This window comes from Xiphias gladius, chromosome 22 (genome assembly GCF_016859285.1).
Source record: "Xiphias gladius isolate SHS-SW01 ecotype Sanya breed wild chromosome 22, ASM1685928v1, whole genome shotgun sequence".
NCBI classification, from domain to species: domain Eukaryota; kingdom Metazoa; phylum Chordata; class Actinopteri; order Istiophoriformes; family Xiphiidae; genus Xiphias; species Xiphias gladius.
In genome coordinates this window covers 24,196,153-24,212,133 of record NC_053421.1, presented here as the reverse complement: position 1 = coordinate 24,212,133, position 15,981 = coordinate 24,196,153, and the positions used below count along the sequence as shown (strand labels likewise).

Genomic DNA, 15,981 nt, shown 5'->3' with positions numbered 1-15,981 from the left:
ATTGCAGCTCTGCTTCCAGGGTTGGAATAGTAGCTGCTCTCAGGCCTGCCCCTGTTTGACATGCCATTGTTTTAGGAGCTGGAAAAGACGAAACCGATCTCCTAAAAGACATTAAAAGAAAATCCCCTACCATAGCAGAGTACCAACAGCCCCCGGATCAGCAGTTTCCCCCACACTCTTAAGCAGGCGATAAGAAAATAAAACAATTCAATTCAAAAAATTAAAAAATGAACCCGAAAAAAATTCAACTAATGATTCACACGTATTTTTAAGATGAGTCAGTGCAAATGTTCTAAATGATTTACTTGAAATGATGTATTTCGTTTTGAATAAATTCCTTTGTTTTTCAGAGTTTAGTAATGCCGAACACTCTTGAGTTTCGAATAAGCATTCATCTTTAGGAAAAGCATTGCTGTGAAATAACCCCACAGCATTGCCGTCAGTTATTGTGTGTTCACGAAAAGGAAAATCTCATGTGTTATGTTGACTTTTTAGAAATAATAGTTGGGTGAGGTAAGCGTCTCCCCACTTGTCCTATTTCATGCACCCTCATCCAGTCTACTGTGCTGTCTTCCTGGCGTTAACTAAACTTAACACTTCCTGTAGGTGTTTCACATGTAAAACTTTCTCTGTGAGGGATTACACGCCCTGAACTGTTGGAAGGCTTTTATTAAATAAAACCTGACTTTCTAAGATAAAAGCAGCAAGAGCTGTCAGGTCCACGTGGTGGAATAAAAGGTAGAATATTTACCCTCTGGAATGTAAGGACTATAGGTACTATGAAGTCTTAAGAAATTAGAAAGACAGTTAATAAAAAAATCAAAAACTCCCCGAGAATTCTTTGCGAATCTACTGATGTCATGTTACTGGAGTCTGGCGACAAGTTTACCAAACAACCCCTTCAACCCCACTCCCTTTCTGTCTCCTCTCCCGCCATCCTCTGTACCCCCCCCAGATAAATCTGAGGGGTCGTGAGATGATGGATGGGGGGGGGGCAAAGTTCTGATACACAATTCTGTTTTCAGATTTTGGACTTTTTTTTCTTATCTTTGATTTGCGGTGAGAAATCGGATCATTTGAAAGCTGATTGAAATCAAACCATGTGAGACGTTTAGAGGGGAAAATCAATATTTGGTGGAGCTGTCGACGAGTGGTAGAGTCCTGAAATGCGACCCCGACTACACACTGCCTTTTGTAAGACGTCAGAAGACGAAAAGGTTGGAAACCACTGGTTTAATCTTTAACAAATTATCGTAAGTGAAAAGTTTGTTATATTATCCATTGTGTAAAAGCTTAAAAGTAACTAATAACTTACGCTGTCAAAAAATGTAGTGGAGTAAAAAGTACAGTATTTGCCTGAGAAATGTAGTGGAGTGGAAGTATAAAGTAGCAGAAAATGTAAATACTCAAGTAAGGTACAAGTACCTCAAAATTGTACTTAGGTACTTGAGTAAATGTACTTAGTTACCTCCACCACTGGCTACCACATGCACTAAGTATAGATACAGTAAGTAGCAGGAGTAGAAAAAGAGCTGCCTTAAGGCAAAGATTAAGCATTTAAAAATAGTTAAGAGTCAAAACTGTCTCCTAAAAAAACAGTGAACATCTTTCTGGAGAAAGTTGGACTCAATATGTGTAATAATACAGCCGATAGCTACAGTACAGTGTTTTTTTTTGGTTTTAATTATTAATAATAAATAATCATCGTCGAATCACAACGCACTTTGTCCGTGGGGCAGAAAGGTTCGTGTTATTCTCTTATCAGTATGTTCCAGGTTGTAAACAGGAGCATTTTACAGGATTGTGTCGTTTCATTTGAAACAGACGTCAAATGTGCAGCAGGGAGCCGCGGGTCTCTGCCGGCCTGAAAAAAGATCGTCTATTCAGGCGATGCGAGCGTCGCCAAAGTGTCCAAGTCATTTGACACCGATAGCCTGCGCAGTATTCCGTGTGTAGTTACGATCGTGCTAATTACACAGTTTGCGGTTTAGATGTGAAACGGGAAATTCAGTTCAATCTCCGGCTCCGTCCACGGTGCCGATACTGTAGAACCTAGCCGCCAGTACGTACAGTCTACAGTCAGAGAGCACACTGCGCTGCTGTTGTACATGGGATTCATACTTGGCTATGGCCTGTATAGTAACAACATGTGCATGGTGGATTTTGAACACAACGCATACAAGTTTGTTTCTAATCCAAACCGAAGTACTGTCAGGTACTTTTCCACAAACACACACACACACGCACACGCAGGCACTAATGTGACAGGAAACGAAGCGCCTTTGATTTAAACGACGAGTCTAAGCAACGTATGATGCTGAGAGCGGAATCGCCCGAAAATGGCATTTAAAAACAAACAAAAACAAACAAACAAAACAAACAAAAACAAAAACAAACAAAAACAAAACAAACAAAAACAAAATAAATTTAAAAAAAAACAGAAATGCTCCTGAAACACTCGTGACGTCACGCGAGTGTGACGTCATTTCCAGTCTCGGCCTTTATGACGAAATCTGTCTTTGATGTCAGTATCTAGGTACTGGCTGGGACAAGTCAGTATTCAAAGTCCACCGACTCCAGTCGAGTTACTGACAGGGTACGCCGAAGAATCCATCAACGTCGCTTCCGCTTGTCATTTAAAACGTTACGACACTACTGACATCTTTATTCCACTTCCTGTATTCACGAACATGCCCATCTTTACCTTGGGATTTGTTGTGGTGCCTATGGTCACCAAAGCCGCTGGTCACCTAATCAGGTCTGCTTGGGGACGTACTCTCTCCGGCTCATCGAGCACCAACCCATCAGAACCTGTTCTCCACGAATCGCCTCAACGTGAGCGTGTACCACCACCCGTCCAGACAAAGGCCAGAAACTACAGCAATTTCAGGTTGCTGTGCCAGAGTGGTGGTAGCCATTCCATAGGCTTGGACAGTCTGAGTGATGAAACTCAGCAAAGAGAACGAGAGCAGGATGGCACCGCTGTCTGCAGAGCTGCTGTGAGTCGCAGGAGGGATTCTGGCAGTGAGAAGGTTATGCCTCCCCCTCTTGGTCTCTTCCTGTCTCTACCTTTTTGCCATTCTTGTCCCCTAAATGAGAGAAACTGGGAAAATATCTGGTCAGTCGGCCCAGGGACACCACCACGTGCGGGCAGACTGCCAGGAGGAACTTCGACTGATTCTCCCGCAGCCGACGCACCAGACAACAGTTTATCAAAAGCTGTTGTGTCCTTGGGCAAAGCGGCCATTTTAACCAGTATCACAAGGGCCAGAGAAATAACTGTAAAGTTTTTTGCCGTCTCTCGTGCAAGACTTGCAGCTTTTTTGACCACGGTTCGAGAAACAGTTGCCATGTATTTCAACATGGTCGAAGCAGCAATTGTGGAATTTTTGGACATGTTAATTGAAGAAGTTACACCCGTTTTTGTCCAAGCTCGAGAAATTATTGCAACATTTTTCCACATGTCCCGAACAAGATTTGCATCTTTTTCGTCCATGGCTGAAGAAACAGTTGCAACCTTTTTCAACATGGTGGAAGGAGGAATTGCGGAATTTTTGGACATGTTTATTGAAGAAGTTACACCCGTTTTTGTCCAAGCTCGAGAAATTATTGCAACATTTTCCCACATGTCCCAAGCAAGAATTGCATCTTTTTTGACCGTGGTCGGGGCGAGAATGGCAGCTGTTTTTTCCAGGATTACAGCAAGGATTGCAGCTCTGCTTCCAGGGTTGGAATAGTAGCTGCTCTCAGGCCTGCCCCTGTTTGACATGCCATTGTTTTAGGAGCTGGAAAAGACGAAACCGATCTCCTAAAAGACATTAAAAGAAAATCCCCTACCATAGCAGAGTACCAACAGCCCCCGGATCAGCAGTTTCCCCCACACTCTTAAGCAGGCGATAAGAAAATAAAACAATTCAATTCAAAAAATTAAAAAATGAACCCGAAAAAAATTCAAGTAATGATTCACACGTGTATTTTTAAGATGAGTCAGTGCAAATGTTCTAAATGATTTACTTGAAATGATGTATTTCGTTTTGAATAAATTCCTTTGTTTTTCAGAGTTTAGTAATGCCGAACACTCTTGAGTTTCGAATAAGCATTCATCTTTAGGAAAAGCATTGCTGTGAAATAACCCCACAGCATTGCCGTCAGGTATTGTGTGTTCACGAAAAGGAAAATCTCATGTGTTATGTTGACTTTTTAGAAATAATAGTTGGGTGAGGTAAGCGTCTCCCCACTTGTCCTATTTCATGCACCCTCATCCAGTCTACTGTGCTGTCTTCCTGGCGTTAACTAAACTTAACACTTCCTGTAGGTGTTTCACATGTAAAACTTTCTCTGTGAGGGATTACACGCCCTGAACTGTTGGAAGGCTTTTATTAAATAAAACCTGACTTTGTAACATAACAGAAGCTACAGCTGTCAGGTCCACCTGGTGGAATAAAAGGTAGAATATTTACCCTCTGGAATGTAAGGACTATAGGTGGTAGGAAGTCTTAAGAAATTAGAAAGACAGTTAATAAAAAAAATCAAAAACTCCCTGAGAATTCTACTGATGTCATGTTACTGGAGTCTGGTGCAAGTTTTTTTTTTAGTTGCAGCTCGTTCACAGAGTTATAAATGTCCAAAACTGGCTTGTTTAACATTAATAGCAGATCAGTCATTGCAGTCAGCAGCTTTTCTCCCCATTCTGGCGACAAGTTTACCAAACAACCCCTTCAACTCCACTCCCTTTCTGTCTCCTCTCCCGCCATCTTCTACACCCCCCACCCCCCCACCCCCACCCCCGTTGTTTCTCTCCAGATCTCTTCAAGTATAGGTTGATCAACTGCAAGCTCGTCAACAGCACTTTCCTGCACAACAAAGAGGGCTGCCTGCTCAGTGACATCAGTGATGAGAACAATGCCTACATGGTCTACTTTGTCAGCTTCCTGGGCACCTTGGCTGTGTTGCCAGGCAACATTGTCTCCGCGCTGCTGATGGATAAGATTGGACGGCTGAGGATGCTAGGTAATATGGGTGCAGGGCCACGTCAATCAGCATCATGTGTGTTGGAAGGGAAGGAGATTTTAGTTTATATATCAGCATCCTTTATGTGCAGCAGTCACTTTTGACCATTTAATTTCTTTAATAAAGGGCAGCTAGGAAAACTGGGAATTAAAAGATCAGAAACGCTCTCTTCTACCTTGCAAACCACTGGTTAGATATTGAAGGCACAGTTCTCATTTGCTGCTGTGGAGCTGCTCGGTTCTCTGCCAGGAGATGTCGAAGTCGGCCTGCAGAGCAAGTTTGATAAGCTCCAGATCTCCCGGTGAGGAGTATTTAATCTAAAAAGAAGTACTACGTAAATAACTGAAGCAGATGATGCTCTCTTCTTACAAAGAGGTGTTGGCCAGCCCGCATGAAAAGTGTAGCTACAAATGTGAGTGCAGAGAGGTAACTGACATCCAGAGGATTCAGAGTGGAGGCCGATTTATGCATCTGTACATAACATCAACGTAATCTAGGACTGAGACAAAAATGTCCTCCACAACCCTCTGTTTACAGGATCTGGGGAAACATGCCTCATTTCTGTTTAACAGCTACAACTTCATCCTTAGGTTATCAATGAATACTTTAATACTGTATATACAACAAAAGTCTTTTCATCAATCCAGATGCCCAAGTATTGTAATTATTCTTAGACTCTATTGATAAAAGGTGCCATTAACAGTGTCAGTTTTGCAATTGAGAGGGCCAATCATTCTTGTTTTAGGAAACAAAAATATTAAGTTTTTCTGCTCAATAGCTATGTGATCTGGACAGAGCACTGATGGGACCATGTCTATTGCACTTTCTGGCATGTACTGTCTGTAGAAATTTAAAAAATAAAAGGCTAATGTCAAGTAATTGTCAGTTAAATTATGCAGCATCTCTCTTCCTGCCGTGATGTGTCACCTCTATATTCTCCCTCTATTTAACAGCGGGCTCCAGTGTGATATCTTGCATCAGCTGCTTCTTCCTGTCCTTTGGCAACAGCGAGTCAGCCATGATTGCTCTGCTCTGCCTGTTCGGGGGGATCAGCATCGCCTCCTGGAACGCCCTGGATGTGCTGACCGTTGAGCTCTACCCCTCTGACAAGAGGTAGGGCGCTTTAGGCAGGCCCTGAAATCTCCGTGACACTGTGAACGACATGCTGAATTATGTCATTAGAGGTAAACCGCGATGATTGGTTGGCTTACAGGGATGGATGACATTGTTGGGTGAAATCATTGGCGGTGCTTGTGATGTCAAGCATTCAGCTGTCTTGTTGCCATCTAATGGCTTTAGCAGGATTTGCTCTTAGTTTTTTTTTTTTTTTTGTCCCAACTTAAATAGCAGATTATGTAAATCCTTATTTGCCTTACTAATTGAAATTGAACCGCATATGTCATAAAACATGGCTGTTTGTATGGAACGTAACTCAAAAATCTCACCAAAGCAGGAACATCATGCATCTCTCCTATTGCCAGTCTGTATTTGGTAGAACAGCTTTTGGGAATGTTGATTTTTAGGAGGTGTACCGCCATCTGGTGGTTACATACATTCCCTACAGCCTCTACAATGAATAATGTGTAAACACAGACAGTTCTGAGACTCATCTTTAACAGTTAATTTTAGCAAGAAAATGGCTGTACCTGGGGTACAAAGTGAAAGATGTGCCGTATTGCTCCACTGATTTTTTCCTTTTGCTGTTTTTACTCCTTCTAAACAGTAACAAGGAACTGACTCTGTCTTCTTTATCTTTATCTCCTCTTGTTTTCCCAGAACCACAGCATTTGGCTTCCTCAACGCCCTCTGTAAGCTAGCGGCTGTGTTGGGCATAAGCATCTTCACCTCGTTTGTCGGTATAACCAAGGCTGTGCCCATACTCTTCGCCTCGGGGGCACTGGCGGCGGGCAGTTTTCTGGCTCTCAAACTACCAGAGACGCGGGGCCAGGTGCTGCAATAGTGCGGCGCCAACAACTTTATGGGGGGGGCGCAGAAGAGTTTTCGCCACACTGTGAACGAACAGCTCAAGAGCCCTCCAGATCCTACCCTCTAACCCCTCCCCGGCGATTATAAAGTAAAGTTTTATGCACATAACACAACGCAGAAGAGCAACTCAAATCTGCTGAGCTGCAAATATTTGGGATTATTTGATATGTACCCCTCCATGCTATAGAGATAAATGGAGCTGTGACCAACAATTATAATGCCTGGTTAAGCCTTGAGCTGATTGGGCCAAATTATTCATGATTGCTCAGAATTGATGCCAATGAAAACATGAGGCAAACATAATGTTAAGGGTGTTCAGTAAGAGCGTGGCATTTTATATCCCTGGGATACGACAGTTCACTTAGATTTGGGCCCCCCATTATAAGCACATACGCCCGGGGTTGGAGGTCAGGTCACGGGGGCTCTTGATAATGAGCCATGCAAATAGACTCATAGAAATGACCACTAGCCATTGTCGCAGAGTTCTCTGTAGTCACCTCCATTCCTCTGAGAAAATTCAACTCACCTCTCAAGTCTTGAGTGCTTTGCCCTTGTCGGACGTAGAATCAAAAATTTGACATTTAAGGCCTCGGTTTGAAGCATTTTTGACTTTGCGGGGTAAAACCAAGACTACCCTCTCTTGGCTTTCTCTTTAACGAAGACCTGTTGTCATTCTTTATCTCCCTAGGTCTTGTGTTGGTGTACAGACTAACTGCCATTTTATAGATTATAGAACATTCCAGGTTTGCTTTTGTTAGCGTTAGAATGCGATAAGGAGATAAACTGAGTCCCTTTTCCCTTTAAAACATCGTTTTTGATCACCTCCGAACAGTCATGAGATCATTCAGATCAGACATGTTTGTTTCCCACGCTAAGTGAAAATTGTGTTCTGTCACGATTGCCATTTCATCACAAAGATTAAGCTATTTGTTGATATGTACATTTAAAGCACAACCATTAGCCAATGTGAATGTCCCTAACATTTTCTTGACTTGATGAAAATGTTCAGAATCTCTCACTCAGTCATCATTTTTCAATCATACTGTATATCCCCTTTGTAAGAAATGCCTTTTTAGTACCTCACCTCCCAGACTTACAGTATGTTTGCTCTCTTGTTAAATATGCTTTGGAGGGTGTTATGCATGTCACAAAGTATGTATGTAACTTTATGAAAATTGAGAGTACAACATGTAAACAGCGATTTGGACATGTTGCAGTTGCTTATTGATTGGTCTGGCTTGAGTTGCCGTAATATTTTGACATTTCTGACTGATAGAAAATGGCCCAGTGCTTTTATTCTGCTGTTGCTAACGGTGATGCCATGAACACTGATGAATCTTACCCCACTTTTACTTAGATCACACTGCACAAGAGCGGTTCGAAATGAAAATATTCCTTTATTCACTTAAAAATTCATACTATTACACGTGGAAGCAATCGAAAGCATAGATAAAAGTTACACAGAAAGGCTACACTTTTAGTTTTGATGGTTTTGGTGCAGGCACAAAGTGTGTTAGGTATGTAAGAGATAATAGGTAAACTATAATCAAATTCTATGTGTGAACTGAATGTTTATATTAATGTGAGTGTGCTTCTTCGTGCAATATTGATCCTCTGCAATATTGAGATTTTAATTTAATTAATTTGTTTATTTATTGTCCTTTCCCATTTCACATTTGGCAAACTCTGTTTTATTGGTCAATGGATTGGGGGGTAGCCGTCTTATGTTGATGACTGAACACGGTGTGACAGCATACTGGACATGCTGAACCTGTTTTCTGCTCTTGGCTCGGGAAAGTGTGAAAGGTTAGAGCTTATTGTCAATTAAGTAGTTGGAAAATATTGTACCCAAAGTAAAAACAGCAGAGTTGTTCTATTTTATATTTTCCGCGTAACACGTTGAACAGTGAGGATTAATTGCAGTTGAAAAGGATTATTCTGATAATAAGGGTATGAATTTGGCGTGCACTAGGACCTTGTGTTTGCTTGGGCTATGTTATACACATGTAGCTAGATACAACACGAGATTCACCTTAGAGAACTCACTGCCAAGGGCTGATTGTCATACAGTATGTCCCACACAGGCAACAGCAGAGTGTCAGCGAAAATTATTGCCACAATCCCCTGAGCTGGAAAAGTAAGAGTGATATGTTCACAATTGCATGGTAAGAGAAAAGAAAAACAATCATCGACGTGTCAGATCAACAGAAAATGTTTTTGTGCAAACTGCCATTTTGTAGGATAGCAGCCATACGTGGACTCAAGACAGTTGAAAAAATAGACAACCCATTGCACTAAGTGTACACTGTCGTACATGCACAATTGTGAATGCCTTGAGTTCTTCAAGACACATTGTGACGCAGCCTTGCTAGAGATTTAATGAAGAACCAGGTGAGCGTTTAATAAGGGCACAAAGACTAAAACCAACCAAATGACAATATTGTGAACACGAGTGCAGTATGTGAACATAGGTGCTGCAAGCTTTGATGACCTGCCCCTTACATTTCACCGTCTCACTCGGTCTCACGCTAATCTAATTTCAAATTTGACATCTGACCCATATTCTATGAGTGTGCCATGAGTACCACCCTTCATTAATTATTGCCAAATAGTTTGTATGGCCTGAGTTTACACATTACACCATCAATTTTCTGTTATAGATATGAATATATGTAAATAAAAATAATTATAATGTAACTAAAAGATAGCTCTTCAAACCTACACTATATTGCATTCGGTCTTTGTAGGTTTTCAGCCGAGACAAGAAACAACTGGACCCAATATTGTATGTGGTAATGAAGACTTTCCTTTCACAGCTCATCTGAGAACGTGTCTTTAGGAGTCCAGATGATCTTGTTTTAAAAGTGCAAGAAATAATGGCTTCAGAAGCCAAAATGGCCAGCAAGTCAGAGAGCAAAATTTGCCCAGATCCCCTCTTAAAAGCACACTGATAGTATATAACGGCACATTAACTGTACAAATATAAAAGCTAAGCATCAGCAGTCTTATTCTCTGTATGTTGTCCTGTATCACCCATGGAAATTAAGAACAACGATGTCAAGATAACTGTTGTATTTGTTCAACATGGAATGCTGTTAAAACGCTTAACTGTCTCAGTGACTCAATTCAGGCTCCGTCCAAGTCAAGATTGTCTCTCGTAGATACATATCTTAGCTTATGTTACAGGGTTTTTTTGTATAATGAACTTGTTGCCTGAGCAACAGTCAATTGTTAGTGCAAAAAGTTAACAAAGCAATAAGTATTTGGGTATTTGTCTCTTATTCTCTCCTTTGACGCTATTGGGAATCGGAGAACATTACATTATGCTGGCCTTGTCCACTTAAATGCTGAGTGTTGGTTTAATAGTGACACAGGACTAAACAGATAACATACGTGTGTACTCTCTAAAACAACCATAGGTCTTGAGGCTTTTGTCAATAAGATTGCATTGCCATTAATTTAATGTAACAAAGAAATTATCACCTTTGTCATTGTACTGTGCTGTAGGAACTGTAGTTGATTGTACGTATAGAAACTGTTTGTGGAACCATGAATATAAAAAAAAAAGTTATAAAAAGTGTAAATGAACAATGCTGTATGTTGTCTCTCTGATTTTGTGCATTTTGTAAATGAGAATGAAATATAAGTAAATACATCAATGTGAAATACCAGTTATGAATCCTAGTTAGCCTAAGTGTGACAACATCAGTTCTGTTTAAAGGTGTGTGAGATTTTTTCTTATATTTTCTCATTGTTGATTTTGGATTGGGTTTGCACTTTCATGTGCAACTGACCCTTTGGAATCACAATGGATAACAAAGAACCATGAAGAATAAACACGTGGGAAAAAATATGAAAAGTCAATCTTTGTCATTTCTTTATGTCTATAAATGTTGGTTATATATTGGTTATGTATATCTAAACTGAGGAATTCAGTCAACTTTTTTTAACAACACTGTAAGTGTACTATGCCCACTACTTTTATATTTATCATGGAAACCACTGGAAGTTTAATTTTTCGTTCTACTTGGCTTGATATCACGTATGTCTTCCAATACAAATAGTGTGTTTCCTCTACGGTAAAGTGTAACAGACCAAAAAACAGAAAAGCTGAGAACAGCTGGTAGCAGGCTTCAACGCGGCTTCTATTTTGACTTTTGTAAATGGTGGCTTTTATGTTGAAATTCTAACAGGAAGCCAAGTCATCCTATATTTTATTTTGAATTTTTGTCGGAACCATTTTTAAGGACTTTTTTCGAAAAATCAGGGTAAAAGGTGTAAAACAGAACCAATAAAGAAATAAACAAGTTAGAAAGTAATGTTATGTGACATTTTTCACATCTTTCTCATGATCAAATAGGCTATGACATTACAGTGTTATTTGATATTTTATTAATTTAAAAATTCCATAATTTTTAAAAATTAATTTGCCTACAGGATATGGGAAAAAATATAACATCCCTGTAGGTATGTTAATCGGACTGGATAAACTCGTATAGTCCAAAGAGAGATTTCCCCAAAACATCCCCGCTTTTACCTGAAATCACGCTACTACTAATTCTTAAAAGGCTGCAGCTTTCAGGGATGCTGCCGGAAAACTACAATGTGCTTAAAAAACTACAAGACCCAGCTTTTGTGTTTACACTTCCGGCTAGTTTTGCGTAACGGTTCCAGAGACTCAACTGACTTTACCTGCGAGGTGAGCAGCCAAAAAAATCTCCTTACACTTTTAGCTAACGTTTGCTTCTTCAGTTATTGATTAACTGTACTATTAAACACGGACGGATACGTTATGTTGTATGGAGGTGTTCGGTGTAATGACTCAGTTTGCTTACATATTGGGTGATGTTTATAATGTAAGCTAACCGCTAATGCTAGCAAACGACAATTGAACTTCATTGACTGTAGTTCAGCCTGCATGCTGGCACTACAAAGGCTTTGCGTCGATTAGAAGTCGTGTCACCAACTTATATGCAACTGTAATAGTGCCTTGTTAGGCGATTTCTGCTATTGTTCACTTCAGTGGGCAGGACGTGGTTTATTTATATCGATGCGTTAACTTGAGCTTCTGAGCTAACCCCGTGCTAGTTTACTGGGTTACTTGGTTTTACGCATGGCGGGTTACAATTTTTAATTTGTTTGTATAAATCCAGACGTTTTGTAGTGGCATCGTAACCCTCGTGCCAGATTGCGGGTGACTCGCATTTACGGTGAATTGTAAACAATACTGAACACGCATGCTTTCGTTAACGTTCCCTCGACCATATTGTATGGTGTCCAGTATGTGGTCCAGTATATGATCGCGTTGCACAAATAGATTCGACATGCCAAAACGATGCAAAAGTCACCGTTTGGTCGGTTGGCTCGGCATTTCAATTATGAGTAGTCGGACTGGCTACGATAGCTAGGCCAACATGTTAGCTAAGGTTAGTTCTAGGTTTTAGCTACCTCGCCAAAAGACACATGAAATTATGTTCACAATCAGTGTCGCAGAAGCACGGCACAAAATCTAACAGCTGATCGAGTAAGAATAACAACTCCACGTCCATCTATTTAAGGCACATTCGCTCTGACAAAAAATATAAGATTTACGGCAGTACTTGTCATAGAATCACACTTTTCACTAACAAATTTGCATATTCATCAGGCCACAGATGGCTACATAAAGCTGATAACGTGTGAAATGAAAGTGTTTTTACTTAACTTACTGTGATAATTATGTGGATGCTACTTTTTATTTTACAGTAAACAAAAACTCTACCGACTTGTATGTATATAGTTTAATTACAGTGGCATATGAAAAAAATAACCTAGAGATGATAGAAGTATTTAAATCAAAATGCAAATCAATTATTAACACTAACAGACACTAAAAGTTGATTATCTTAACCAAACTGCAGCAGCGAGTTTCCACTTTCCAAAAGTCCGCAGGCGACAATCCGGAATCAGGACTTAATATCCACAGGCAAACAGGTTAACATGCACTGAGTCTACTGTCTGACTCTTGTACATGGACGCTTAATGCAAGCTCAGAACCTTCCAATCGGTTACTTCGGCATCCCTCAGCGTACAGGTTGCAGTTCGGCGTGTACGGGAAGTGTCGAGGGCAGCGGGTATGTCAGCAGCGGGTATATCAGCACCAGCCGAGTCGAATATATATATACATATAGCATAAACATAAATCCTACCTTTTAGTAAGTTATAGTGTTCAGTTTTTGTTGACATTGTCGGAAATGTTTAATTTCAATTATATGTTCATTACTGAGGTCATAGTTAAAGGTGGTGTTGGACTGGACTACATTATAAGTGGTGGGTGATCTGACGATTTTATATCACGATCAGTCCTGGAGGCGGCCACAATCTACTTTTCAAGCGAATCGTAGCGATCATGAGATTTTATGACATTTACACTGGTCTACCCCAATAATGTAGCTCCACACCACGTTCACAATCCAACAGAATGATTGCCCAATAGATGGCTGTGCTGATTGGCCAAATTATATCATGTGTCTCAATCATTGGGTCTATTTCGTGCGTGACATATTTGCCAATCAAATCAACGTGGGCTAGCAGCATGGCAGATGAGGAGTTGGTGCCAAAAAAGGACTATACATCAGTAGTGTGGCAGTGGTTTGGCAATGCGCAGTCAGATATTTCTCAAAGCAAAGTTATCTGTAAACTTCTTGAGGAAACACGACAAATCTATCCAACCACCGTTTAAAAGGAAGCATCCAAAGGAAAATGCAGAGAGTGTTTCACTCAGGTCGGTACAACCCGACTCACCTGGATCACACGAGGTCCCGAAACTTAAACAGTTATCATTGACTGACACATTAGAGCAGTTGAAAAAATACGATAAAAGCAGCAAATTGTGGAAAGAGGTGAATGAGGTGGTCACATTCTGTCTAGCTAAGGATATGGTGAAGTTCAAAGCTGTGGTCAGTGTGGGAATCAAGACACTGATGCACATTACCATTTTGAAAACAGTGTTTCTAAAGTATTTCTAAATGCTAAGCTAGCACAACCTTGAGACTTCTGTACAGCAGGTGAGCTAAACATGCAAAATGTGAAATATGTCTATCAACAAACATACAATTCAGCATCAGTGTAGAATAACGTTTCCATTAATAAATGAACGAGTAATAAATATTCACTGGGTTTTAATTAGAGGAAATTCTTCCATGGAAAGTAATGTTCAAATCAATAATAACCTCAACACAACTAATTGAACAGTCTCAGAATTTTGTCCTTATAGTTCCTGTAATTAGTACCAAACTACATTGTAATTGGTGACGACACTGACAAAGAAACTATATTTAATGTGTATTGGTTATGTTGTGGCCAATACCTGATCCACCTAATAGGGCCGTATCAGCACCGTTACCAATCCACCGTATTGATATAAACAGCCCCTACTAATGCTCTAACTAACAGGCTAACATTGACATGAAAACTGTGCTGTCATATTGTCAATTGGTAAGCTGCCAATCAAAAACACGTTATAGAATAGATCTCCAATATGGTCTTTGGAGGGTGTGTTAATACTTGTCGAAGTCTACTATTAACCTAAGATACCTGCCAGAACATGTTTATGTCATATCATTAAAGAGCATATTGTCTGTGTTTATACCCATCTTGCTCTCTTAGGTGGTCTCCAACCACAACTTCTTAATGCTGCCCGGTGTCCTCAGCTGTATTCGGCCTGTCTCCATCAGTCCTGCCCTAAGCCGACCTCTAGCCCACTTCAGAGCACACATGGACCCAGATCCCAGTCGGCCTGTTGAGAGGGCTATCAGAACCAAACTAACCAACAGACTCAAGCCGGACCACTTAGAGATCCACAATGAAAGCCATATGCACGCTGTGCCCCCTGGTTCTGAATCCCATTTCCGTGTCCTGGTAGTGAGCTCCCAGTTTGAGGGTCTGCCACTGATACAGCGCCACCGTCTGGTTAATGAGGCTTTGAAGGAGGAGTTGAGTAGCTGCATTCATGCACTGGCCATACAGGCAAAAACTCTTGAGCAGTGGGGGAGTAACCCCGACCTGGCTAAGAGCCCACCCTGCATGGGAGGATCGAGGGGGGATCGCACAGTGGAGGAAAAACTGAAAGCTGGACGAGAATGAAGTGTTGGACTATGAAGCAGAGCCTGATTGAAATGTGATGAAGGCAGGTGAATGCTGTAAGAGAGGTAGAAAGATTAGTATTTCTTTGTTTTCCTCTTCAATTTTACATGTTAGTGAGATTCTGAAGGGATTTCTATTTTTATTTACGCTTCCTTGGTTTAATGGCAGTTAGGATTCCTTTCCAGATGTCAATACAAAAATGAATATCTGTGGTTTTCCAATCATAATAAAACACTCATTGTAAACATTAAGTTTCCAAATGTATTTGGAATGTAAATTGTGCCGTATCAACTAGTGCCACACGGCTGTTGAACGAATAAAGCAAAAAGAACAATAACCACTTGAATTCCATAGGACAATGCGGCATCTTTCCATTACAATGATCTTGCTCATAGTCTCTGATATCAGATTTACGCCTTAAAATGCTAATATTACTGGCAGAGAAGTTCATATTGTCTAAATAACATCGGCATTTAGATCTTAATCTTTGTATGTTGGTGTGTGTGTGTCAGAAAGAAAAAAAACAAACCCTGTTTGTCTAGTAGTGTTATAGGGCAAAAGTCAATAGTTGAAGGTCATGTTTCCTCATTTCTGCAAGTGGATGAAAGTAAACAATTCTTAGAAAATTGTGAATACCATCGATTTCTGCAGTTCATGATTGAAAGTCTAAATAAAAAATCATTTAACCAGACAGGATATTTATTGAAATTGAAGTCTTTAAACATGCATTTGCCAGCTTAAACTTTTTGGGTGGCAAGGGTAACACTTGAATCCAGTTACAGTGTTCTTTACCATAACTGAAATTAACACGGCAAGATATATGAATCTGTGAACTGTATTTGACTGAAACAATGAGGAAGT

At 40.4% G+C, this 15,981-nt stretch overlaps 2 protein-coding genes across 3 annotated transcripts in view; both read left to right on the top strand.

The window, feature by feature from the left end:
• Window positions 1-6,970, top strand: part of sv2a (synaptic vesicle glycoprotein 2A) — a 56,284-nt gene extending 49,314 nt beyond the window's left edge. For both annotated transcript variants that reach the window (XM_040117994.1, XM_040117995.1), the window contains exons 11-13: window positions 4,804-5,010; window positions 5,964-6,123; window positions 6,787-6,970. In XM_040117994.1, coding sequence (XP_039973928.1) covers window positions 4,804-5,010; window positions 5,964-6,123; window positions 6,787-6,970 — 551 coding nt within the window. The remainder of the gene's footprint in view (window positions 1-4,803; window positions 5,011-5,963; window positions 6,124-6,786) is intronic.
• A 4,599-nt stretch (window positions 6,971-11,569) lies between these two features.
• On the top strand, window positions 11,570-15,457 carry bola1 (bolA family member 1). The gene is made up of 2 exons (XM_040118095.1): window positions 11,570-11,695; window positions 14,644-15,457. Exons 1-2 carry the CDS (start codon window positions 11,600-11,602, stop codon window positions 15,118-15,120), a joined length of 573 nt encoding a protein of 190 aa, XP_039974029.1. The 5' UTR covers window positions 11,570-11,599; the 3' UTR covers window positions 15,121-15,457.
• Window positions 15,458-15,981: the final 524 nt, after the last annotated feature.